This window comes from Mirounga leonina, unplaced genomic scaffold, assembly GCF_011800145.1.
Source record: "Mirounga leonina isolate KUSES-001 unplaced genomic scaffold, KU_Mleo_1.0 Mir_94, whole genome shotgun sequence".
NCBI lineage: Eukaryota > Metazoa > Chordata > Mammalia > Carnivora > Phocidae > Mirounga > Mirounga leonina.
This window is the reverse complement of record NW_023270855.1, coordinates 4,671,657-4,699,303: the sequence shown is the minus strand read 5'-3', so window position 1 is coordinate 4,699,303 and position 27,647 is coordinate 4,671,657. Positions and strand designations below refer to the sequence as shown.

Below are 27,647 nucleotides of genomic sequence, written 5' to 3'. Positions count from 1 at the left end.
TGGACGAAATGGGTAAAGGGAGTCAGAAACTGCAACGTTCGTTATAAAATAAATAAGCCATGGGAATATAATGTACAGCATGGTGACTATAGTTAATACTGTACTGCATATTTGAAAGTTGCTAAGAGAATAGATCTTAAAAGTTCTCATCACAAGAAAAAGAATTCTGTATGTATGGTGATGGATGGTAAAATGGTGATCACTTTGTAATATATACAAATGTCAAGTCATTAGGTTGTACAACTGAAACTAGTATGTTATATGTAAACTAAACCTCGATAAAAAAAATCAATTCATTTTTGGAAAGAAGACAATAAATCCTGGGTCCCCTGCAAAGATAGCAGTGCCGTTCTCAGACGTATTTGTGACCTGGGAGAACTGGGCTGTGAACAGGGCCTACTTTTGTGTTTCTAGTTTACATAAACAACCCTGAACAACATGTACAGAGAGGTGTGGGGCAGGGCAAGGGGCATTGAGGGGTCAAGTGTCTAAAACTACCCCCCATGTTCAAGTTCATGGAAGCTTCATTGCTGATAACGATCAGAAAGAGAAATAGAAAACAACGTACCCCAGTGAAAATGCTTACCACCAGGCAAAACTGCCACCAAGCAGGCGAGTTTTCAGAGTTAGGAAGAACGTGGCAGTTAGAAATGTGGTGGAGAAAGAAGCTGTTTAAATTGAGGTTGACAGAGAATATTTCTGACCATTCCCATCACTGGACAAACATGCACTTAATAATATGCATGTGTATATAAATGCAGCCCAGGATTTATTAAGAAACACAGTAACAGATCAATACTGGGCCTGAGAGCCAGGTTTTCATTAAAACGCCTTGCTTCGTTTTTTTCCAGTTTTCCTAGACAATAATGTACACCTATTACATCATTCTCTTCCCCCGACCCTAAACGTTAAACATTAAGCTAGATGTCCATAACCTACACTAGCTAAATGCCTCACCAAGGCAGCTCACAAGGGCTGGGTGGGAGGGCCAGGGGGTTTCATTTTCTCTCACGATTTTCAGCAGGTCAACAAATTCTAATTATCATCACTTACCTTAGCCATATAGCTTTTTACAGGAACTGCTTGACATATAACTGACTTAGTTCAATGCACTGGCTGAAAAAGAAACTAAGCACATATGGCGTGGCTCCTCTATGTGGTATTAACTGTAAAGACCAGTACCCACCCCTGTTCCAAATTCTAAATTCTACTGCCTCATCTCGATGTCACAACAAGGTTAGCTGAAAACCATCCTGCAGGCTGCACTGTGGCTTTAAGAGGAAATAAACGATCCCACAAATCTTTGGCAAATGTATGGCTAAACATAGCAGCAATCTCATGTATATGGATTTAAAGTTTCTCCTTTGGGAATTTTGCAAGCAAACAAAATGATTTATTTAGCCAATTCAAAGGGACTGTATCAAAACACACAAAGGCCTAGAGGAAAGATTACAATGAAAACAAATAATTCAAAGCAATTTCTGATCCAAAACATTTCGCTTAGCTCTACAAAAAAATGAATAAGGTGTGGTCATGTTTTCACGACTCCTTGCCTCCGAGTTAAACACTGCCGTGAGAATAGCTTGCGTGCTTAATGCATGCCTGGAAGAAATGTTTATCAATCCTTTAGTTACTAAGGGAAGGGTTATGTGTAGTCAGACCCTAAAGCCTATAAAAACAGATCAGAGTTGTGCTATGCAGGACAGTAGCACTAGCCTCATGTCTTCTAAGCATCTGAAATGTGGTTAGTATGACTAAGGAACTAAAATTGTATTAAGAACTGATATTTGATTCAGTTACTGGCAAACTCGGAAAGGTTTGTGTGTTTGGAACAACTTGGGTGTGTGAATCTACTTTTTCACTGTATATTCTAAGAAATATAAATATAGACCAAGTACTCCTGATGAAAATTTAGCATCTGAATTGAGATGTCCATCAGTGGACATACAGATTTTTTAACACTTGGTGTGAAAAGAAATATAAAATATTTCAGTATTTTTAATATAATTAAATGTTGAAATAGTCTGGATATACTGGGTTAAAGTATGTCATAAAATTAATTTCACTTTTTTAATGTGGTTCCCAGAAAACTGAAAACGGCTTACATCATATTTCTATTGGGCGGTGCTGTTGCAGAGTGAAATCTGAAGTCTTGAGAATGCTGGCGCCATCTGCTGGATACACATGTGCAAAACAGGCCCATGAGAAATGGTAAAACCAGAATTGCGTCAACACTTGAACTCTGGGTCTGAAAGGCAAGAGGATGTAACAACTGGGCTCCCGAAACACTAAACTACCTGTATGCTAAGACAAAATGAGAAATGTTTATATAGTCTTGAAATCCTAGAGAAAATGACTTACAGTTACTAGTCGACAGTGACCATGAGCCAACGTGCAGAGTGCTTCGCCGTCCACCTTAGGTTGGGCCATCCTGGCGACAAAAGGTTATTTGGGGATCCCTCTCATGACCACTGGCTCCCACAGGGCTTACTGCTGCCTGACCAGACTTCCTGTCCCTTCTCCACAAACAGCCTCTCAAGTCCTTCTGCTCTACCTTATAACCATACCCTCTTTCCATCTTTCTCATTTGTCTGTTTTCTTCCTTCCCTTCTTCCATTTTTTTTGATTCCAGTATAACTAATAATTCTATTTTTTCTTTCTACTATTCCAATTTTTCTTTTTCTGTCTCCTCTCCCTTCGTCCTACAAGCTGTTTCAGTTGGTTTTGTAGTTTTAGTTCCTATGTTTAGGTCTTCAATCCATTTTGACATTGGGTTGGTTTTGTTTATGGCCCAAGTTATGGGTCCAAATTCATTCTTTTGCGTGTGGATAGTCAGCTGTCCCAAAATCATCTGTTGAAGAAGCTATTCTTTCCCCACTGGATGGCCTCGGCACCACTGTCAAATATCAATTGACTACAGAAATATAGCTTTCTTTTTGGACTTCAGTGTTAGTCCATGGATCTAGGTGCTTATCCTGTCAGTACCAACACTGCTTTGATTCCTGTAGCTTTGTAGTAAGTCTTGAAATAGGAAGTGTGAGTCCTCCAACTTTGTTCTTTTTCAAGATTGTTTTGGATATTCTGGGTCTCTTCAATTCCATACAAATTTAGGATCAGCTTATCAATTTCTGCAAAAAGGTGGCTGGGTCAGTTGATTTTAATGTATTATTTTTAAAAAGAGGTATTTGCCTGATCAGACTGACAGAATGACCCTTAGGACAGGCAACTTTACCCTTGGCACAGAGTTCAGAGGTTAAGTTTGCAAGAATTTGGGATTTTTGTCTAGTACTACTTGATATTGGAGTGACAAGACTGAGAGCAGAGGGCACTGGAGAAATCGAATTTGGAGCAAACATGAGCCTAAACAAGCTACATTTAAGTCCCAGAACTGCCGTTTGATGCCACATGACCTTGGATAAATCGTTGACCCTTTCTGGGCTCTAGTTTGCAATCTGTAAGGAGCACTCCCATCAACACCACTGAAACTATGTGGATCAGAGCCCACTGGAGTAGAGGCTCCTTCTGGCACTTGGAAGATCTGCTCTAGCATGTTCTTACAGAATTCACTGGCCTGGGAGGCAGCCATTGGAGCCCTATGGGCCTGGTGGCCAACTCCCACTGCTTGTCTGGAGCTGAGAAGACACGGAGGTGCAGCAGGCAGAGGACGGGATGTATTCAGGCACAGGAAATGCTTCCGGAGCTCTGCTCACTAACTCACTGGTAGTAAAGATGAAGAGACCTCCCTGCCTCTCACTCCAGCCCAGGTCTATTTTAATTAGACTTCTGAGGTGATGTGGCTCCTGAAAGTGATGAGGGCCTACAGGGGGCACAGCAGAGAGACAGGCCCAGCTGAAAAACTAACCCTTAAGCTAAGGAGCCTCTCACTCTCTGACTCAGCGAACAGCCTCCAAATGGGCCCCAGGCACTCCACACACAATGAATGCCCATAAGGCCTGTGTGCTGACAATAAAAGTGACTTCACCTTCTACCTTTCTGGATTATGAGGTTCTCTTTCCTGGTCTTCTTTATCATTTCAAATGTTATTGCTTAGCAGTCCACCAGCTTCAGGGTCCCCTTAGAGACTAAACCACTTGCCCCACACAGTGTCCCCTCATTTGCCACTTTGACAGGCAAACATGCCTCCTGACAGATGCTCCATCAACTGATATGGAAGCTGAATCGTTGGAACAAAGAGAGCTGCATGCTAGTATTTACAAAAGGAAAGGAATGGAACGCTTAAATCAAATAAGCCAAGGGAGTGGGTAGGAAACAGGATTACAAACTCCTCAGGGTCATATTATGACAGCTTACACATAAATCCAGGCAGACAGGTCACCATATCAATCAGAAAGAAATGAACAGCCAAGTGGCCACAGAATTCCCGAAGTACCATTCACTTTCTTCCTTGCTGACAAACCCAACCTGAAGTCTGTATCATCTAGGGAAAGGACAGGAGGAGAAAGATACTATTCTGTCTCTAAGTTATATTTTCCCTAATTTGGGAGAAAAAGGCACCATCACAGTATAGACCCAAGTGAGAATGGTTTTGAAGTTCATGTCACTTGTTTATAATATGATATCATATCATCCAGAGTTTCGAAAGTGACTGTGGCGGCTTGTGGTGGCCTGCTGGGGGCGGGAGTGGATGATGTATGTGAAGAGCTGGGGTCATGGCTCTGGCCAGAGCGCTGTCCTGAGTCACTCTGTGCAGGTGCAGGTCTGTTCCATGTCTGGCTACCAAAGGTACCAGTTCTCTTTTGACCCACAAAGTAATCTGATGGTGGAGCAAACTCAGGATCTCTCTCGGCCCGGAGATCTGACTGCCTCTTCGACCAGTACCCAAAGGAAAATTCTAGTAAAAATAAGAAAGAGTATTATTAGAACTGATCATTATTACTTCTCTATTATTATATATTAAAAGCCAACTCCCATTCTCTGGAGAACAAGGATAGCAATAACATAATATAAGGTCTATGTAATGCCTACAAAAATATAAGGAAAAGGGAGTGCCTACTTCCAGATGGGGAAAAATTCAAGGAAGGCTCTGTGGGGAAGGCTGGTGGGTTCTGGAAGTATTGCCAAAAAGGCACTAAAATTATAACTGAAAGAGAAATCTAGAAAAATCACACCCTCAGATTATTTGCTTGACATGATGTAGGTACTTCACAACCAAACACAAATTTTGACCTTTATTGAGTTTTAGAAGACACAAAAAGACACCTGTCCAAATCTCATTTGGTATTTCAGCTCTACTGCTAACAGCAGCACTAACCTAAGGCACTCGCCTATTTGCCTATCTTTTACTTGACACTTGGACCTCATCAGCTCAAACAGCATGAGCTAATGTACTATTCTAACCATCTCGTTTGAAGAGACATAAATCATAGCCTCTTCCAACAAGAAGCTGCTGTGGGCATCACGGTGTACAGATGCAGACTATTTTCAACTGAACGTAAAGGAGACGCTAAAGAACACAGAGGACATTAAAATACCAAACCTTGTAAGATTTTTAAAAGTGGCTCCTGAGAAAGGGCATTCCAAAGCTGTAAAGCCACATGGAGGTAGCACGAATTTACAAAACTTCACCCAGTGCTTCTAAAAAATTGTCCTTTTGAAATGATGTATTGTAGACCCTGGTCTTTTATGATCACACTTTCTAGTACCCCTGTTTACAAACAGCTAGTGCCTGGGTACTAAGAAGAACCCAGTCGAAAGATCTGGAGAATTCCTTAAACCTCAAGGGACCACTAAGACCCATGAGAATCATACTGAGATGAACCAGAAAAATCTTCTGTGCAAGGCCCATCACTGGAAAGGATTTATACCTTGAAGCCCATGCCCCCTTACCTTTTCCTCTGTCCCACTCTCGGACATGGGGCACTCCGGGCCTGGTATCCTTCCTCTCCTGAACAATGACTTCCACTTTGCTACTCTGGGCAGCAGTACGTGGAGTTGGCACAGCCTCTGGTTCTGGTGGCAAAGGTCCAATAACATCTATTTTTTGCCAGAGAATAAGACATTATTATAGTAAAGCTTAAAGCTATTTAAAAAATAATCAATAAATATAACACACTAATCTTGAGAGTAAAAGCAGTAACTAGTATTTGATGAGCACCTATCGTGTAATTCTTGTAATAACCCTAACAAAGTCAGTATTGGTTTTTCTACTTTATAAATGAGGAAAATTAAGCTCAGAAATGCTACACAAGGAGAAATAGACAGAGCCAGGATCCAAACCCAGGTTGGATGGATTTCAAAGTCTGTGTTTCCCACTATGGCACCCCGCTTCCCCAGACCAACAACTGAAGGGCCAGAAATCCCCAATTACTCAACTAAAGAAGGAGTCTCAGACAAAGCAAGGGGACATAGGGTGATGAAGAGCTGACGCATGGCAACAGGCCGCAGGCTATTCACCTTTGGCCAGATTTTTAAAGAAAATGGGTTTTTAAAAACCACTGTGCTGGCACTTCACATGTTGTGGAAATGACAGATGTTGAGGAGTAGAGCAAAAACAGAGAAACAGTATGCAGAGCTTAACATGTTTCAGGGACCTAGCGTCATACAAAACGGCACTGGTGACTTCCCAATTCCTCAGTGTTTCTGGTCTCCTTTCAGAGCTCAGCTGAAGCTGTGTTCAGATCTGAAGATGGCCAGTGGCTTGGCACAGGCCTCTGTTAGGGCTGGAGAGGCTGGTACATGCCCCTGACACCCACACCCCCTTCTTCCTCCTGGGAACACAACGCCCCCAGTTTCAGCTGCGGGTGTGGCCACCTCACTAGACGGGCCATTCCCCAGCCCCCTGCAGCTGCATTCGGGCCAGTGGGATGTAAATGCGTGGGTTGTGTGTGCCTTCGATTCACATTCCTAAAGAAGCTGGTTCCTCCCCCCTCCTTCCCCTTCCCTCGGGCTGGGCTGCGAACAGGTGCTAGGGAACAAGCCTCCACCCTGCAGGTAGAGCAACACTCTAGGGATGGCAGAAGCAGGAAGACAGGAAGAAGCTGGGCCTGGTTGACCATCTGGAGCAGAGCCACTACCTGCCTGAAAACCCACCACCTCTAAAGCATTAAAATAGAAAACAGACTTCCACCTTGTGTGAGCCAGTCCATGCAGGGGTCTCGGTCAGCACAGCTTAGCCCAGATTAGGGTAACTCACACTGCAGGCAGCAAGCCAGCAGGAACACATGTAACAGTGTTTCCACACACTGTGACCTTTTGTGAGCCATCCAGGCTCATATTTGTAAATTCTTTCTTTTATCTGATTTTGTGAATATATTTCTTCTTTAAAATAAATGAATGTATAATAACCAAAAAACATACAGCTATAGCAAAAGAAATTCGGTCCAAAACGTGTGTGTACAACTCAACTTTATCTTAAAACATCTCTTCTCTCAGTTAAGTCTGTTACTAAAAAACCATGCCGTTCTATGAAGTAACACAATGTCCTGTTTGTTAGTATTTTTGTCTATAGAAAAAGATTCTTTGGAGTGTCACCCTGCACCACTCTGGTTATAAAAACCTGTTCCTGGCAGTACCTCAGAGGTACTCTGCTTGCTTAGAGAATAAAACGAAATGACTCCTTTCCATATTGCCAGTCCTACTTGTTGAGACATCAATGGAACTAAAATTTTTCCTTTTGAAGGTCAGATACATGCGCCATGATATACCTCTATTTTCTTCCTCTGCTCCATCTTCTTTTGACTTTTTCATCTTTTTTTGCCGGAGTTTAGCAAGTCTTGCTTCTAACATAGCCTTTCGCTTTTCCTTTATGTTCTCTCGTTTTGTTCTCTGATCTGTTGTCTGAATACAAAAGAAAATTAGAACATTATTTACTGTAAGCCAAATTCACAATATTTCTGTTTAAAGGGATGAAATAATTTATTTTATTTAAAAAAGAGGCTAATTGGTTTTCATGCCACCTCTAAGAAGCTAGCCTTGAGCTCTTCAAAACGCAGACCTATGAGGTCCTCTTATACAAGCCCTCTGGGTGTGTTTTCTAAGTTTAGCGAGTGTTCACAGAGCATCCTGGAATCTTCACATTCAAGGAAACCAACCAATTCTGTTCTACTCCTTAATCCCTTAAATAAATCCCTTAAATAACTCTCTATTTTCTTACCCAGGCCACTCCAAAAGTACCATATTTAAAACCAAATTTAAAACATCAAAGTTACATAAGTTACTTCTGAGCAGCTATAATTTTAAAGTCTGAAACACCAAAATAGAACAGCAAGTACCTTCGTGAAACTATAAGAGCATTCTGATACTGATAAGTAATAGTGATAAAACTGTCACTATTTGCAGAAGACATGATATTATATATAGAAAACCCTAAAGATGCCACCCAAAAACTGTGAGAATAAATGGCTTCAGTAAAGTTGCAGGGTACAGGGGCACCTGGGTGGCTCAGTCAGTTAACCATCTGCCTTCAGCTCAGGTCATGATCTCAGGGTCCTGGGATCTAGCCCCATGTCGGGCTCCCTGCTCAGCGGGGAGTCTGCTTCTCCCTCTCCCTCTGCTCCTCAGACTGCTTGTCTTCTCGCTCTCAAATAAATAAATAAAATCTTAAAAAAAAAAGTTATGGGGTACAAAATCAGCATACACAAATCTGTTGTACTTCTATAGGCTAATAAACTATCGGAAAGAAATTAAGAAAACATTCCCATTACATCAAAAAGAATAAAATGCCTAGGAATACATTTAACCAAGGGAAACTAAAGGCAATTATGAAAGAAACTGAAGACACAAAGAAATGGAAAAATACAGCATGCTCATAGATTGGCAGAATTAATATTGATAAAATGTCCATATTACCCAAAGCAATCTAAAGATTCAATGCAATCTCTATCAAAATTCCAACAAATATTTTTCATAATAATAGAACAAACAACCCTAAGATTTATATGGAACCACAAAAGATCTTGAAAAGCCAAAGCATTCTTGAGAAAGAAGAACAAAACTGGAAGCATCAGGCTCCCTGATTCTGAACTATAGTACAAAGCTATAATAACTGAAACAGTATGATATTGGCATAAAAACAGACACAGAGATCAGCGGAACAGAAAAGGGAGCCCAGAAATAAACCCAACCATATATGGTCAATTAATTTATGCCAAAAGAGCCAATAATATATAATGGGAAAAGGACAATCTCTTTAATAAATGGTGGGAAAACAGGACAGCCACATGCAAAAGAATGAAACTGGACCACTATCTTACGTCATACACAAAAATTAACTCAAAATGGACTAAAGACTTGAACATAAGACTTGAAACTATAAAACTTCTTGAAGAAAACATAGGCAGTAAGCTCCTTAACATCAGTCTTGGCCATGATTTTTTGGATGTGACACCAAAAGCAAAGGCAACAAAAGCAAAAATTAGGGCGCCTGGGTGGCTCAGTTGGTTAAGTGACTGCCTTCGGCTCAGGTCATGATCCTGGAGTCTCGGGATCGAGTCCCGCATCGGGCTCCTTGCTCAGCGAGGAGTCTGCTTCTCCCTATGACCCTCCTCCCTCTCATGCTCTCTCTCTCAAATAAATAAATAAAATCTTTAAAAAAAAAAAAAAGCAAAAATTAACACATGGGATTACATCTAACTAAAAAGTTTCTGCACAGCAAAGGAAACCATCAACAAAATGAAAAGACAACTTACTGAATGGGAGAAAATATTTGCAAATCATATTATCTGATAAGGGATTAATGTCCAAAATATACAGAGAACTCATACAATGCAGTACAAAAAAAAAGTGAGAAAGAAAAAACCCACAAAAACCAATCTAATTAAAAAACAGGCAGATGAGAAAAAAACAGAAACAAACAAAAACAAAAAAACAAAAAACCCCCAGGAGATAACCTGAATAGACATCTTTCCAAAGAATACATACAGATGGCCAACAGACCTATAAACACATGCCGGACATCACTAATCATCAAGGGAATGCAAATCAAAACCACAGTGAGATATCACCTCACACCTGTTAGAGTGACTATTATCAAACAGACAGAAAATAAAAATTATTGGCAAGGATGTAGAAAAAAGGGAACCCTCGTGCACTGTTGGTGGGAATGCAAACTGGTGCAGCCACTGTGGAGAACAGTATGGAGGTTCCTCAAAAAATTAAAAATAGAGTTACCATATGATCCAGCAATTCCACTTCTGCATATTTATTTGAAGAAAATGAAAAAAAACACTAACTTGAAAGATATCTGCACCCCCCATGTTCACTGTAGAATTATAGCCAAGATATGGAAACAATCTAAGTGTCCATCAATGGATGAATAAAGGCGTGTGTGTGCATGTATGTGTGTGTGTGTTTATATATATGTGGAACAGAATATCATTCAGCTATAAAAAAGAAGGAAATTTTGCCATTTGAACAACACGGATGGACCTTGAAACCATTATGCTAAGTGAGATAAGTTAGACAGGAAAAGACAAATACAGTATGATCTCACTTATATGTGGACTCTAACCTCCACCCCCTCAAAAATCCCCAAATACAAGCTTATAGATACAGAGAACAGATTGGTGGTTGACAGAGTGGGGGGGAGGGGGGAGGGGATGAGTGAAGGGAATCAAAAGGTACTTAAACTTCCAGTTATAAAATAAACAAGTCATGGGGATATAATGTAGCACATGGCAACCACAGTTAATAATACTGTAACACATATTTGAAAGTTGCTAAGAGAGTGGACCTTACAAGTTCTCAACACAAGAAAAAAAATTTTGTAACTATGCGGTGATGGATGTTAACTAGACTTAACGTGGTGATCATTTCCCAATAGACACAAATATTGAATAGTTATGTTGTACACCTGAAAGTAATATAATGCTATGTGTCAATTTCACTTCAATTAAAAAGTAATAATAAAATATCTGGTTTACGGCTATAACATTATTAAATATCAGAAATATCAATCTTTAATAAAATTGAAAATTTGATGCACTTTTGTCCATCACTGCTCTGAGTATTAACTATTAAATAAATATAACATTTTTTTTTTTAAGATTTTATTTATTTGTCAGAGAGAGAGAGATACAGAGCACAAGCAGGAGGAGCGGCAGGCAGAGGCACAGGCAGTGACCTAGGCGTCCCTAAATATAACATTTCTTTAAAAAAAAAAAGCCATTCTGAATACCAATTTGAAAAATAGACTGTGGGGTGCCTGGGTGGCTCAGTCAGTTACACGTCTGCCTTCGGCTCAGATCATGATCTCTGGGTCCTGGGATGGAGCCCCACATCAGGCTCCCTGCTCAGCTGAGAGTCTGTTTCTCCCTCTCCCTCTGCCCCTCCCCCTACTTGGTTCTCATTCTCTTTCTCTCTTGCTCAAAAATTAATTAATTGACTTAAATAAATAATAGATTTTTTTTTAAAGATTTTATTTATTTATTTGAGACAGAGAGACACAGCAGAGAGGGAACACAAGCGGGGGAGTGGGAGAGGGAGAAGCAGGCTCCCCACTGAGCAGGGAGCCCAACGCAGGGCCTGATCCCAGGACCCTGGGATCATGACCTAAGCCGAAGGGAGATGCTTAACAACTGAACCATCCAGGCGCCCCAATAGATTGTTTTTGTAATATGGTGCAACAAGAAACCAATCGCTCAAATACTTCTTAACATCAATTCTGAATTTAATTTTTACCTGTTCACGCAGCATCTCTAATGTTTTCATCTGCTTATTTCTCAACTCTTTATCTCGAGCAAAAGCAAAATATCCAACACCAAGTTGCCGGGCCTCTGAAATGAATCAAATTATTCAAAAGATTAGAGTTTCCTGATTAATGAATTAGACTCAGGCTAACTTTCCTACCAAAGCTAAAAGAAACGCAGTGATATTTGGCACAAGTTTAAAAAAAAAAAAAAAAAGCAGCTAAGCCAAAAAAATCTCCTTGTGATTAATAGACCCTCTGTAGGAATGATATTCCCAATATGAGTATTCTCTAGGCTATGAAGTGAACAAAGGAGATATTTTCAATTTCAAAATCAGAATCTTTTATTTCTATATAAGAGCTGCTGCTTTATACTTCCCTTTATGCTTGCCATTAGTTCAAGATTAAAAAAAAAAAAGATTTAAAAAGCTGCAAGATGATCATACCATTTTCACGAATGTCTTCATAATGGATGGGCCCCATTGGCCTTTTCAAGGCCTCTCTTTCTTCTTCCTCCCATTGCTGGCGCTGAAGTTCTTTTCTCATATCTTCGGATAATAAGGTTTTCTCATTAGCAGGACTAACGAAACTAGTAAGGGAACAGAGCAAAACTCTTTAGATAAGAGCCGTGAGACAGCAGTGCTTCTCTTCACACAATAAGGGAGTTCAGTAAGCTGGATCATGGACAAGCAACTTCCTTACAGAAGTTTCTGACCCAATACCACTGGGAAACTGCAAAAACAGTCTTAACCTTTCTTTAATCAAGCAGCTGACTTGTTACAATAGCACACCAGAATCTTGCCTCAGCACTTGAGACAAATCCCTTTCCTTTCCACCCTGGTTCTGGGCTAAAGGGGAGGAGGCAGCAGAGCCTCCTATGCATGGTTACCTGCACAGGGCCGAGGAAGCTGCATCATGCTGCAGTCTGGGTAGCGCCCCCTGGCCTCTCTCAGATAGCTCAGGGCTTCTGCATTTCCTTCCTTGTGCTGACCCCGGGCCTATCTGAACCTAAAGGACTTGGACAAGGTGGACCTTCTCCCACCATTTTCCTCATAAAAACTGCCCTTGGTGAGGGCAATTTTATTCCCTGGAGCATGGGAACAAGTTATCTCTTCGATGTGTCTTAGGCCCTGTAAAAAAAAATCTAGCTATAAGGCCCTTACTTTAAAATGCAAAAATGTATAAAGAAAAAGTTAAAAAGCTAACTACCTCTCTGCTCCCACTTGCTATGGGATAACCAAGTATACATTCCTAAACATCTTTCTCCACAGAGGTTTGTTTGTTGGATTGGGTTCATTCTATATTTTTGACTCTGATATGAAACACCCTTCCAAATAAACAGATACAGCTCCAACTCATCCATCCGTTTTAGTAGCTACACAGTATGGGTGATTAACTATTCAGGTTGTTCCCTGAGTGTGTATTATGTGTGTATGCTAGCCACAAAAGTGTACTTCAGCAAATATTTTTGTATGTTAAGAAAAAACCTCCTTACTGGACCATCAAAAATAATGAACTAAAAGCAGCCTCACTCACAAAACAATCCCTGTGTCTGCATTTCAGACCTGGGCAAAGCTTTGCATATCACACACTTACAGCCTCCCTTGAAGATTTTTATCCATCTCCAGCAAATCTGGCAAATCCTTTTTCATACAGCGCCGAGATCGTCCTAAAGAATCCACATAATCCACCCTGAAATAAAAGTGAAAACATGTGAAGGCAGCTTTGTACATGACATATGGTTCCCTAAGTTAGGGAGTTGGTGTACAATAAAAAAATTAATGTCAGCCTCAGTACCAAGAAAAACCCTCCACCTGAGAGACCATTACCACTGATAAGAACATGATTTTTAAAGTTTAAAGTTGACACACAATAAGCTCATTATGCCCTTTATTAAACATTAGGTTTAGAAACTGCAGAAAATGATTGATCATGTATGTCTCTGATTTCAAAAATAAATACCCCATATAGACCCTTGCTGCAACATCTCAGAACTGACTTCAATCTGGTTTAGACAATTCCCCATATTTTATCAGCATCAGAATAACCGAGCTCTGTACCATTCTCAACTTGTTCATTTTCTCAGTCTTCCCAAATCTGATTTTTTATTCTTTTATTTCTTCTAATTGGTACAGTTCTTTCCAATTAGTAATTTCTCAAGTCATGATATTTTGAGGACCCATTAATTAGGAGGAAGCCAAGCAACACACATTTTGTACTGCAAAAGCATCCTGGCAGTGGGCCAGTCTATTATCTTTTACTTAGTTCCTCTTTCCTCATCTTTGCCCAAACTAGACAGTCAAGAGAACCAGGCAGACGGCAAGGCAAAATGAAAGACCAACTTCCCACAACAGGAAATATGGACAGATTTTCACAGAAAACATTTCAATTGCATTATGATGCAACAGATTTTTTTATTGTTTAATTATGGGCAAGGAATTTCCCAGGCTTTAGCAGGGTGCTAAAAACACAGAAAGGGGTCAGTACTGCTCATGCAGCTCAAGGTCAGAGTCTCACATATGTGGCTTTGCTTTTGTTAGCAGTTTCTTTCCTCTTCCACATGCTGATTCCAATTGTTAGCCCATGACTTGAAAACGGAATGTTTGAGAATCTACTACTATAGTCCTAGCGCTACTTACCACAAGAAATAAAACCTCCTACTGCAGAAAGCAGTTTCTTTCCCACCCCCCCCAACCCTTTTTCTAATGAATAGAAAAAGAAAATCATCTAGCCAGATGGTCTGAGTAATTATTTACAGTATTTTTGCGGGAAGATTTTCCACCACCTGGAACTTAACTACCAAAAGGATTTTACAAGTAGTTACAATTCTGGAGCTTAATTTAAAAACAAAAAGTGTTAGAACTGCTTGCAGTGCGTCTTCCTTCACCATATGGTGGCATGTGACACCTTCAATTGCCCTCCAAACTCTTCAAATCACTGACAAATTGCTTGTAATCATACAGGCATTAGTAAGGGAAAAAAAAGACATTAAACCTTTCAAAGGAGATGAGATTTCTGCTATGAAAAGCAATCATAGGCTATTCTGTTTCTGAAGAAGGTCTCTAAAATGTACAGATCCCATCAAAACAGAAGTGGCAAGACAGTAGTCAGCAAGTGCTCTGTGTAATCAGCAATCACTGAGCAAGCCCCAGGGAAACAATTACTTGAGGTACAAGAGTAATAAAGGAGGACTCAGAGTCATGTCATCTTCAACGAGCTCCGGGGGGAAGTTAAGGCATGTGCCCATGAAACACTTCCTAACAACAGCAGGGAGGATATAAAAAGGACCCAAAGTTTGTCTCAAATCTCCTTCTAGTAATGAGGCCAGTTGTGTGTCAATACTAAATAAAAGGTTAAGACCCAAAGGAGCTGGAAGCGTATCTAAGTGCTACCAGAGTCCGGGTGAGGGAGAAATCACTCACACTAAAAGGATGAGGAAAAGCATCCATGGTAGAGACTGCGCTGTATGTGCTTTCCTTTGGATTGCTTGTACCAAGTATGCAGCCAGAAAACCTAGCCCAAAGATAAATTTTTAGAAAGCAGCTAAGCAAACATCTGTTCTATCCCAACGTGAATGTTGTTTCTGGACCACTGGGAACACCCCCAGTTGTATGAAGATGTGGGGTCCCTGTGATCCTCAGTAGCTGGCACTGCTCTCTCATGCTCATCACCAACTCCTGCCAGCAGGGCCAATAGCTGACAGAAGGTCAAGTGCTACAAACCATCTTAAGCAGTTCCTTGTTAAGACCACAATAATGAGACTATCTGAGCCTGGAAGGGAAGATGCACAGGCAGGAGGGTGGGCAGGTAGGATTATTCCCAGTCTTAAACAAAGTGTTAAGTAGAGAATCATCAGAAGGGAATTTTCATTCTGGTCTCTTTACTTATTGACGTATTGGTCTCATAAAGAAAAGACAAGTTTGGCTTCCCCATCATTCACCTACACGTAGATAAAATTCAGGATAATTTCAATAAAAGTTTACGAAAGGTCTGCTTATACTCCACAGACAGCAGTTTCTTGGGTAGCTTAGAATACTCTCTGATTTCCAAGGGAGTTTAAGGCCAAACAATCACCTGTTTTACAGGTGAGAAAACAGCCTCAGCAAGGCTGGAACTTGATCAAGGTGGTATTGCCAGTGAAAGATGGAGCCAGTGCTACGCAGGTCCAAGGTCCGCAATGCGTCTATCTCACTGCTGGAAAAGGTCCCAGCCACAGTAAGGTTTACTGGACCGGCTCTGCCTGCCTCTTGTCTATGGAAATGAACATCGCCAACGGCTAGACAGTGACTCTCCCTGTCTGAATAATGACATGGGCAGCAGCCTGGGTAACAAAGGAACATGCTTCTGTCTAAACAACTCTTCCACACCAATGAAACAGGTGTATTAATGCCTTTTGCACTTGGCTCAGTCTTGTAATTATTTCTTCTTTGGAGTTACTGTTTCTGCATCTGTAAATCCAATCTTAAAAGAAAGAAAACTGAGGAAGAATAAGAAGTGGTTTGGTAACACGCAAACAAATACACTTTTGGAAAATAAATACAAGTTGGGGCACCTGGCTGGCTCAGTCGAGAGAACAAGGAATTCTTGATCTTGGGGTCGTAAGTTTGAGCCCCATGTTGGGCATAGAGATTACTTAAAAAAAAAAAAAAAAAAAAAAAGTAAACGCAAGTCTGAGAATGTTAACATGACCAAATTGTGTCATTATCACCAACCATTCTTCACTGGGGTCCTGCGGAGGAGGTATATCTTTTTCAGAAAGATTTTCTTCATCATCATCTCTTTCTGCTGCCTTTCTAGAATCTCTATTGGCACCAAACACCTCCATTTCTTTGTGTTTGTCTATGATCTTCTGCGTGAAATCCACAAGGTACATATCCTCCACTTCTTCATCTAAGACAGAAAAATCAATTTTCAGATTTTTGACATTCTTTTCAAAGAAGTAAACCACAGATGGAATTGATATGAAGCAGTCACATTCACCACTGGGCAGCTACACTGGCCCTGGACAGTTCACTAGTCGATGCATCCACCACCCCCGGCACTCCCTGAACACTTCAAAGACACAGAGCCACCATGGACCTGACAGGGAAGCTGCAAATAGGCCATCAGAAACACATACCACACAAAAAAGTCTTAAAAGTGCTTAAAGTCTTCTGTTGCCTCGTCAACAGAATGAGAGAGCAATACGGTCTTGGAATGCAATTTTAAGATCAAACCTTTTGATTTCAAGAGACTCATCCACCCGATGATAAAATGCCGAAGCAGAACTGCAATGCTCACGCTGCCAGACCAGAGCAATAGACCTTTGTTGCTACATAGTCCTCCCCAATTAAGGGGCGACATTACTTAGTCCTAATTATACTGCCATGGTATAGGTTTTAAGGATCACTGTATAGGGTAAAAGAAGTCATCTGAATTCTTTTCAACCTGATGAACACCACTTTCAGGCAAGGCATAGTGCGAGGATCTGCAGGGCACACAGAGACGTGTGGCTTGTGATCTGCCTGAGCTAAAACATACACTGAAAGTTAAATAACAATCCACGACTTTAATTTAACCCAAGATAGTTGATGTACTCAAAATAAGGTTTATGTGAAGTTTCACTATGCTGGATTTTATTTTATTTTTTTTTAAAGATTTTATTTATTTATTTGACAGAGAGAGACACAGCCAGAGAGGGAACACAAGCAGGGGGAGTGGGAGAGGGAGAAGCAGGCTTCCCGCCGAGCAGGGAGCCGGATGCAGGGCTTGATCCCAGGACCCTGGGATCATGATCTGAGCCGAAGGCAGACGCTTAACGACTAAGCCACCCAGGCGCCCCACTATGCTGGATTTTAGACAGTCACTTCAGTTCTTCTCTGAGGACAGTACCGAGCTGTATGGAGCAGACACTAGGCTCCATGTCCCCAGTACTGGTGTTGAGCCCCAGTGTAGAGGGGAGAATAACTGAGGCTCCAAAACTCAATTTGCCCAGACACGTGGGGCCACTATGCCCATCAGGGCCTGCTGTTTTGGACAGAACCAAATCCCCACATCCACAGGCCTTTGGACCTGATTTCTTGATTAACAATACAAGTCAAGTTTGCATCAAAAGTAAAAGACTTTAATTTTTTTTAAAGCCACAAAATAACTCACATGAGAAAGAGATGTGCATTCCCAGAGCAGAGTTATAAGACCACATAATAGTGAGGCCTCCCGGTTAAAGGACACCCTGCTGCTTCTTCAGGAAGAAGACATGGCCTCTCCCCATGTCCCCTAGCTTTGAGAGTGCCTGACTCTCCCCCACGGGGCTCCCTGCCATGCAGGGAACATGCCTCTGCCATCTGGGAAGAGGGAGTTTGGCTGTCTGGGTAGCCAATGACCAGGGTTCCAGCCCTGCCTCTCTACTGCTGCCCCCTTCCCAGCCCATCAGGCCCAGCCACGCTAGTCTGTCCTGCCGACACTGGCCCTCTCCTCCCTCTGAGGATCTGCTCTCACCACTCTTCCCCTGCAGAATCCCTTTCTCCAGCTATCCAAAGCCTTTAAGACCCTATCAGAGCCTACCTTCTCCCTAAAGACTTCCCTACATGCCTTTGGCAATGAAATACACACTGCCTTGTAAAATCTCTTCTGCTATCTAACTGTAGGCTGGGTTTTATTTTTCTGCAGGGTATGAGGAAAGGGGGATTTTTTTATTATTTTAGAAGGAATTACAGGCACATCACAGAAAAAATAGAAAATAAGGAAAAGGAAACATAACTCCAACACGCTGATATACCCATAACTCCTCTCAGTCTTTTTTTAACATAGTTATAAGAGTTTATAATGATAGTCTATTTAGACCTCGTTTCCTACCTTTGCTTCAGTCTGCATCATTGGCCTCCATTGATGACGACCCCCTTGAGGGCAGAGGCAGAGAATCTGGCTTACACTGCCCTTGTTTGTCCCCTTAGAGCACCTAACACAGCCTGGCCCACACTAGGCAATCAACAATTACTGCGGATTTTCTTGTCTCCATGCCAGCAGAGAAAATAATCTGTATTATTCCTTCAATTTCCTCCCTGTTCTTACGGTTATCCTAACAAATAACAAAATACTATAGGGCTGTATAAGTTACAGAAAATAGAGAAGTATAAATAAATTATTGTGTTTACCTATAAAGTCTCCTTTAGTCATTTTCTCATATAATTTGGCTTTTTCTTCCAATTTCTCCCTAGAGAAAAAAAGACAAGTATTAGAAATGGTCCAACACCTGCCACTCCTGCTAAGGCTGCCTGCGTGTCGTGCCCTGCACAAGAGGCCCGTCTGATGATGCAGCGGCTGTACCTCGAGCTGACCACCCCGCCCTAAGGGGACCCTCAGACCCAGCGACGCCCGCTTTGTCGACTAAGTGTCAGTTCTGTGAGAACAGGCCCATGTTTCTCTTATTCATGACTGTAGCCCAGGGCCTAAAACAATACCTGGCACAAGTTCTCAATCAGTACCTGAAAATAAATAATGAAGTAAGATTCCAGATGCAAATGCCAAGTACAACCTAAGTTAAATGCCAAAAAAAGGAGAGAGATGTCCAAACAAAAACATTTTCTATACACAACCTTCCAAACAGAACACCAAATTCAATGAAAACTCTTTGCATTACTGTTTTCAGACAAGGGTCCCTGGTCATCCATGGCTTATTAGGCTTCTCTAAGGTAGCTAAAGACCAACTTCTTACAAGTCTCTTAAAAATATAGTATCTGACAAATGTAGTGATCCGAAGGGGCACCTGCACCCCGATGTTTATAGCAGCAATGTCCACAATAGCCAAACTGTGGAAAGAGCCCAGATGTCCACCGACAGATGAATAGATAAAGAAGGTGTGGTGTGTCCGTATATATATATACAATGGAATATGACTCAGCCATCAGAAAGGATGAATACCTACCACTTGCATCGACAGGGATGGAACTGGAGGACATGCTAAGTGACATAAGTCAAGCAGAGAAAGACAATAGAGGATCATTGGGGAAGAGAGGAAAAAAATAAAACAAGACAAAACCAGAGAGGGAGACAAACCATAAGAGACTCTTCTTAAACAAAGGAAACAAACTGAGGGTTGCTGGAGGGGAGGGGGGTGGAAGGATGGAGTACCTGGGTGATGGACATTAAGGAGGGCATGTGATGTAATGAGCACTGGGTGTTGTCTAAGACTGATGAATCACAGATCTGTACCTCTGAAACCAATAATACATTATATGTTAATTAACGGAATTTAAATTTTAAAAATGTCAAAAAATATATATGTATCTGTTTTATACAAAGCATGAATAATTTATTTGTGACACACAGCTAATAAAAAACAAACATCAACCCTGGTATTTCAATAAAGCAGCCTCTCTGCTCACATTAATTCTGATGACGTTTATTTTTTAGTGGGTACAGACCCAGTAAGATGGCTGGCAATTCTCTATTCTGGAAATACTTAATGATGGCAAAGAGAAGTCCCAAAAAGGTCATCTGAGCTTTTGCCTGTGAAGAATCACACTTAATCACAATGGAAAATTTCATTTCTAATGGCGTCCCGAGACAATAAAGTCCCTTGGTCACACGGCTGTGTGCTCTGGAGCGACTTACCTCACCTCTCTTGTACCCCCAATTCCTAAATCTGGAATAGATGAAAAAAACAGCACTCCCTCTTAGGGTGGCCATGAAGAGTGCCTAGACCACACCCGAAAGCTTGCCGTCAGTTACGGCATGTGCTTCTCTGCCATCTGGGTCAGAAAGAGTCCTCTCCCATTTTACACATTCATTCCACGGGCACTGCTTCCAGGCCTCCTCTGTGTCAAGCACTGTTTCAGGCACCAAGGGCTCGGCAGTCAACAAGACACAGTCCCCACGCTCATAGAGTTCTTGTTATAGAAGGGGAGAAGGACAGTAACGAATCAATGAGAACGAGGATTTCAGACAAGTGCTGTGAAGGGGAGGAAATAAAAGCAGTTTTCACCACTGGAGGCCCTTCAACTTCCAAAAGGTTAATTTGCCCTATATCAGAGGGGGCTTAATGTAATAACCTCTGTCATTATAGACTCTTACTTTTTCATGAAAATAAAACTTTAATTAAAAAAAACAAAACACAGGGCGCCTGGGTGGCTCAGTTGGTTAAGCGACTGCCTTCGGCTCAGGTCATGATCCTGGAGTCCCAGGATCGAGTCCCGCATTGGGCTCCCTGCTCAGCGGGGGGTCTGCTTCTCCCTGTCACCCTCTTCCCTCTTGTGCTGTCTCTCATTCTCTCTCTCAAATAAATGAAATCTTAAAAAAAAAAAAAAAAAAAAACACACAAAAAAACAGGTGTCAGGACAGAGTAACCGGGCGGACACTAAGCTAGAAAAGGAAGCCCGGGGAAACCTTTTTGAAGGTGACATTTGAGCTAAGGCTTATAGAGCAAGAAGCCAACCATGAGAGGATCTTGGGAAGAAAGCAAGTGAGGCAGAGGAAAGAGGAGGTGGGAATGAGCTTGGTATGTTCAAGCAGAGACCAGAGCGGTGGAGGATGCTGAGCACAGGAGAGAGGGGCACAAAATAAGGACAGAGAAAGGCAGGTACAGGAACGCATGGGAAAGGATAAGGAGTCTGGATGCAGTGTAACAGAAAGAAGATGGCAGAAGAGTCTACAAATGAATAATGGAGATCAAGCAAGATATCAGAGAAATGGCCACTGGATTTAGTAGATGAGGAAGTCATTAGAGATTTCAAGGAATAATTTCTTCAGTCGAGTAAGAAAGATGGAATTCAGAGGGCAAGAGCATGGGACACTTATCTGAAACTACTATGTGCCAGACACTACATAACTCATTTAATCCCCTCAAGAGCTCCAGGAGCTGAGTATAAACTGCCTCACTTCACAGATAAGAAAAATCTCAATGGAGAAGTAACTTGCCTAAGGCCTTACACCCTCATGGGACTGCCCCTGCCTGTTTTGAGCTCTGCGGAGACGCAGAAGTCCTGCAGACCAAGGAAAGACTTGATTCCTCACAAGCGCAGTGAAGCCAAAGTATTACGTTAACAGGTCATTGAACAGAAAAAAAATCACAGCAAAGTACCCAGGGAAACTCTGTTATACAGAGTTTATACATTTATAAAGAATAAAAGATTACAGTACCTTTCAACAAATTAGAATTCTGAGAATATGTCCAGTAGGTGAGAAAGATGTCTCAAAAATTAACATATCCCATGTCTGCTGGGAACAGGTCAAGTGCCAAGAAAAACAATCCCCCAAATGTGCTAATATCCTGCCTCTTTTTTTCAGACCCAGAAGAGCTGAGCAACCTTAGCGACCACTGTTTGCTACTGCAGTTTTTATTATGCAATAGATCCAAAAGGACATGAGTCATGACAGACATTAAAACTTGGGGTTCTCTCTGAATCTAGACTGATACTGCAAATAAGGGAGAGTTCTTTACAGAAGAATGTCAGCTAATAAATGGAATGAAAGAATTAGAAAAATCATCACTTTGAAATCACCAATGTAATAACGATGTGGAAATATGTTGGTGAACAAGCATAGTCTCAGAGTTTCCCTCCTTAGATTATTATTAATTACAAATGGGGACAAGCACCTTTACAGTGGAAAAATCTAGCAGGCCTATCTTAACTGAGTGATCAAACTTTATCACCAATAAAAACTCAAACTGACATTGTGAACCTCTTGCTGTGATCCAACAGGAAGGACACACCATGCACATCATATTCTTAAGCAAAAGCAGTTAATGTGACTCAATCAGATTATGGGACACTGCGGATCAACAGGTCTGGATTCTTCAAGAACAGCAATGGTATAACAGACAACAAAAAGGCATGGGAATTAGTCTAGATTAAAAGAGACTAAAGAAATATGCCATCTGGGGTGCCTGGCTGGCTTAGAGGAGTGTATATCTCGATCTCAGGGTTGTGAGTTCGAGCCCCACGTTGGGTGTAGATTACTAAAAAAAAAAAAAAAAAAACTTTAAAAAAAAGAAAGAAAGCCATGCTATAACCAAAATGTCTCCCTCTTAAAGAGAAAAAGAAAGAAAAATACGAAAACTAAATTCAATGTGCAATCTTTGAATTCTGGATTAAATTTAAAAAAAAACTATAAAGGACTTAATTGTATCAGGATAATTGGTGAACTCTGCCTATAGACCATATAATAGATAATATTATTTTATTGGTGTTAAATTTCTTAGGTATGACAGCATTATCGTAGTGATGTAGGAGAATGTCCTTGCTCTTAGTGGATACATACTGAAATATTTTGAGGCAAAGTATCATAATGTTTAACAAAGTTTCTCTATACACACACAAAGAGGAGAGAAAGAGAGAAGCAAAAGCAGATGTGGAAAAACATTAATTGGTGAACTTAGGTAAAAAGTATTAGAAGATTCATTGTACCCTTCTTTCAACTATTCTGTTGTTTTCAAGTTTTTCAAAATAAAAAGCTAGGGGGAAAATTTAGTTTCTAAATGCTACTGTCACATTACCTAGTAGGCCAGAGCCACACCACCACGCGGACACTTCTTAAACACTTGTTGATGATCTTAGAGCCTAACAAAGGCTCAAAGTGGGACTCTGTTTCATCTTTCAGACTGCGGTTATGTCTTCTCTTAAGACTACAAATACATCTGCAAATTATATTATTCTTAGAGTCTATTTTATATTTATAGAGCATATGACTGAAAAGATGACAAAATTAAAACTGTAAATCCAGAAGCCTAAAAGTGGAACTCTCACTTCTTTGCTTGGGTAGCCTCAGAGGCAACTACAGTTAGCAGAGCTTAACTTTACCTTGCTTTGTCTAAAGTCTTCTGTTCCTCGATCTTCTGTTCTGCATCCTTCTCAGCTCGATTTGAAACTCCTGCATTCTGTTTGCTCCAGATACTTGGTTTCTGCAGCATATTTATTTAAAAAGACAAAACAGAACCAAGTGATTGCAAAACAAAAATCTCTACTTACACATCGGAAGAAAAAAAACCGGATTAGATCTTATGAATCAATGGAGAAAACTAGATCTGACAGCCACCCTATGTCGTGCAAATAGACTATACAAGGAAAAGCTAGTGCTGAAAAAAAAAAAAGCCCTAAATTATATAAAGAATTCCTTTACAAGATAGTTACTTATCTATTATCTCCTGAATGATTACAACTTAATTCAATAGATTTAGTAATATAAGTAATAAATACCACAACCTATTCACAACTGTTAAAGACCCTGACATTTTCTGCTATATTGCTATATTATCTAATTGTTTATCTGTTTGGATTAATAATACCTATACAGCTGATCTTCCATGAGAATGTACACAAACCACTAATTAAAACATGCACTCTTAAAAAACAAAACAAAACAAAACAAAAAAAAAAACACATGCACTCTTCCAAAAGAAGAGCTAAGTAATTATAGTACTATAATGCTCTAATTTCTTTTAAATGCTCTAATTTCTATTTTAATATAAAACATTTTATACACATGGTCAGCTACAAGGGAGTTTCCTTTATTTTTTATATGTAGCAGAGACCAGGACATTTTCAAAAAACCTAGGTATGGTATAATTCCCCCATATTTGGAATTAATGGAGATAACTAGATCTTATTTTTACCTTATTAGTTGTTTTTGGTTTTCCCAAAACGCCAGAATCTTTGAGAAGTTTTTCTTGTTTGAATTCTTCTTGTTTTCGGAAGAGTTCAGCCTTAAGGTCTACCAACTAGAATAAAACCAATAAGCAAACAAAAACATTTAATTAATTCTAATGACTGACTAGGTTTCCAAGTTCTTGTAATTCTCAAAGTAAGATTTAAAGTTCCTATAAATGGACAATAATGGATACAAAATTAAATGTCTGAATGTACAAAATAAAACCAAGTCATACTGCATTCCAGTTCTGTTGGTAATGTATTTCTACCCTAACCTTCAATACTGGGCTAAGGGGAGAGTGATTAAGCAAAGTAAATGAAGTTTGCATCTGTTAGATTCACACTGAACTAACAACTTTAAGGGACACCTGGGTGGCTCAGTCGGTTAAGTGGCTGCCTTCGGCTCAGGTCGTGATCCCAGGGTCCAGGGTCCTGGGATGAAGGCCCACATCAGGCTCCTTGCTCAGCGGGAAGCCTGCTTCTCCCTCCACCTGCTGTTCCCCTGCTTGTGCTTTCTCTCTCTCTCTCTGACAAATAAATAAAATCTTAAAAAAAAAAAAAAAAGAACTAACAACTTTAAATACCTTCTCTCTGCCTGACACTGTACTTGGCTTTTTTATACTGTAATCTCATTTAATCATCAAAATTTATTATTTCTGCAGAAAAATGTCTTTGTTCAGCAACTATCTGAGCACTAAAGAAAAGGATACAAACATGAAACAGACATTCTCCTGCCTCAAACAGTTACAACCTAATTAAAAAAAAAAGGTAACTTAAAATACCAGTAAAATGTAATAAATGACTTCAAGAGTGGAAGAAAACAGGGGCACCTGACTGGCTCAGGGGGTGAAGCATGAGACTCTTGATCTTGGGGTTGTGAGTTCCAGCCCCACATTGTGTGTAGAGATTACTTAAAAAAATCTTTAAAAAGGTGGGGGGAGGTGGTAGAAGAAAAGAGCATAAAAGTTCAGCTACAGGAGCATTTCCTTCTGTCCACAGTGATCAGAGACAGCTTTGAGCTGAGCCTTAAAAGATAGGCAAGGGGCGCCTGGCTGGCTCAGTCAGAGGAGTGTGTAACTCTTGATCTCAGGGTCATGAGTTTTGAGCCCCATGTTGGGTGTAGAGATTACTTAAATAAATAAAACTTAAAAAAAAAGAGAGAGGCAAGATTTCAACAGCCAGAAATAAAGTGGATTGAGTGAATGAGAAGAGCTCCAAGTTTATGTATGTTCTAGAAACTGTAAGTTTAGTTGAATCATAGGGTTCAAGAACAGGAAAGGCCAGGGCAAAGGGAACAGGGCAGTTGGGTGAATATCCATGCCTATCTCTCACTTGTACCAATCACCACTGTGTACTCCGCAAAGAAAGATAAAATGACAGTTCCCTTTTTAAAGGTCCAGATACAGCTCCCTATAAATCAGATACTTATAAAGCCCAGCATCACAGACTGACTTCTAAGGGAAATCAAAATGACTGAGTTCAATGATCTATTTTGGAAGACATCAATTTAAAAGCAGCCTTGGCAGGGATTTAATAACGCTAAGGGCAGTTTCATCCCAGGACATACTAAGTTTCTAAACACAAAAACTTTAGTCCCTTCTTCTGAGCCTTCTTCACTGTAACAATTTTCTAGCCACACATTTTCCTCTTCTATGACTACTTTTGAGTTTTAAAAGGAAGATGCTCTGAAAACTACCCATTTCCAGATGGCATTTCTACTACGGTTATTGCTAAATTTTAACCTGTCAGGATAGAATAACTTTAATATTTATAGCTTTTTGATTCCTTAGGCGCAACCATAATAACCAGTACTAATTTTCAATATTAGACAAGGAAAAGAGACTCAAATATTGGGACACACAGTGGTTTTCCTTTGCACTCCCTTTGCATCCTAATACTTTGCAGGTAATTGAAGATTAAATCAAAGATTAGGCAATTTGCTCTCATGTGACAGAAAAGGCAGTAGCTCTGATGACAAACAGCCTGAGCGCGCCAGTTCTGTCACTAAGAATTCTGTATGCGAGATGGGGAAAGCCACTTTCCCTTACGGGGCCTCAAATTTATCAGCCATAAAACACGGATATTAATAGCACCTACTCTCTAAAGCGGCTGAGAGGATTCAATAAGACAATGCACAGAAACGTACTCCGAGCAGGTTTTCTTCCCCGAAGTAGCTACTTTACCCAAACCGCTTACGTCCTGCTAGACCTTACAGCCCGCAGGCACCGCAACCTATGAGCGCATTCACAACTGTTTAGTTCCTGATCGGGACGCTGGGCGCTCTCGGACCCGGGGAATAAGTCACCCTCGCTCATGTTCTGGGAGGACCTTGCTGGTCCCCGGACTGGAAAGGAAACGAGGAAGGGGAATGTGTCAGCACGGCAAGCACAGAGAGAGACAGGACTGGCAAGGAGGCCTGGCCCGGCTGTCGCAGAGGGGAGGCAGGGACACTCTTAAACGGGAAAAGACACCAGGTTCAGGATCTAAGGAGGGGCTCCTGGTCCGGTGTACGTCCGAGGGGAGAAGCCAAGTACGGGGTCCTGTAAGTAAGAAAAGTTGGCCCGGGTCCCCAACTGAGAAGAGCCAGGCCTGGGTTCCTGTTGGCGGGAAGGCCAGGTCTGGGTCTCCCGAGTGAAGAAACAAGGTCGAGATTCTCGTCTAGCGGACATGAGGAGAACTCGGAGCCCCGTAGCATCATTTGTGCCCGCACTCACCGAGGAGGCCGTAACATCCAAAGGCTTTTTCCTCCGGTCCATTCTGGCGCCAGAGCGTCTCAGCGCAAAGCTGGGCCCCGCACAGTCTCCCGCAGGCCTCAAATGCCTGTGTTCGGCACAACCGGAAGTGTCTGTCATAATAGCGACGATAAGTATGCGACGCTGGCGCCATCTTGGAAAGGTCCGATGTTGTGCGTACTGCGTCTGCCACCATTTTGAGAGAGTCAAAGAATGCCCAGGGTTAAGGCCATCTTGAAGAAAGAGGAAGGATAACAGGGCTAGTGTTGGCGCCATCTTGAGAAGGGCGCATTGTGGCTTTCAGAGCTATGGACGCCATCTTGAGTGGGGCAGATTGGGTGTTGGGGTGGCGCCATCTTGGGGAGGGCGTAGTGACCACAGATGTTCGTGATGAAAAGAAAGGTGGATTGGTGGGACTGGAAAGATCTAAATGCCATTTGAAGACCTGCGGTATGACTGGCACTGTCTGGTGCTTCTCGCACGTTAACTTATTTAATTCTCACAAGAACCACATGTGATTATATTATATAGGATTATTATATTAAGCTTGGTAGAAAGCTTAATAGAAAGCACTAATATAGTGCTTACTATGTGCCACTTTACATATTTCAGCTGGCAAGAACATGAACTCCAGAGGCCAGTGTCCTG

General features: G+C 41.1%; 1 protein-coding gene across 1 annotated transcript; it reads right to left on the bottom strand.

The window, feature by feature from the left end:
• Nucleotides 1-308: 308 nt before the first annotated feature.
• Nucleotides 309-27,172, bottom strand: CCDC174 (coiled-coil domain containing 174). Its single transcript, XM_034996569.1, has 11 exons — nucleotides 26,982-27,172; nucleotides 24,234-24,338; nucleotides 23,422-23,522; nucleotides 18,778-18,836; nucleotides 16,357-16,534; nucleotides 13,241-13,336; nucleotides 12,091-12,233; nucleotides 11,638-11,732; nucleotides 7,665-7,797; nucleotides 5,848-5,994; nucleotides 309-4,852 (listed from the first exon to the last, which is right to left on the bottom strand). The coding sequence occupies exons 1-11, from the start codon at nucleotides 27,117-27,119 to the stop codon at nucleotides 4,554-4,556; spliced, it is 1,494 nt and encodes a 497-aa protein (XP_034852460.1). The 5' UTR covers nucleotides 27,120-27,172; the 3' UTR covers nucleotides 309-4,553.
• Nucleotides 27,173-27,647: the final 475 nt, after the last annotated feature.

Bases quoted from the DNA above. Each gene is read 5' to 3' on its own strand.
- CCDC174 (XM_034996569.1), bottom strand. From the start codon at position 27,119: ATGACAGACACTTCCGGTTGTGCCGAACACAGGCATTTGAGGCCTGCG. The intron at 12,234-13,240 runs GTAAGTGTGTGA...TTCCCTTACTAG, and splicing joins AAAAATCTTCAAGGGAGGCT to TTTCGTTAGTCCTGCTAATG. The intron at 11,733-12,090 runs GTATGATCATCT...GATTCATTTCAG, and splicing joins TGAAGACATTCGTGAAAATG to AGGCCCGGCAACTTGGTGTT.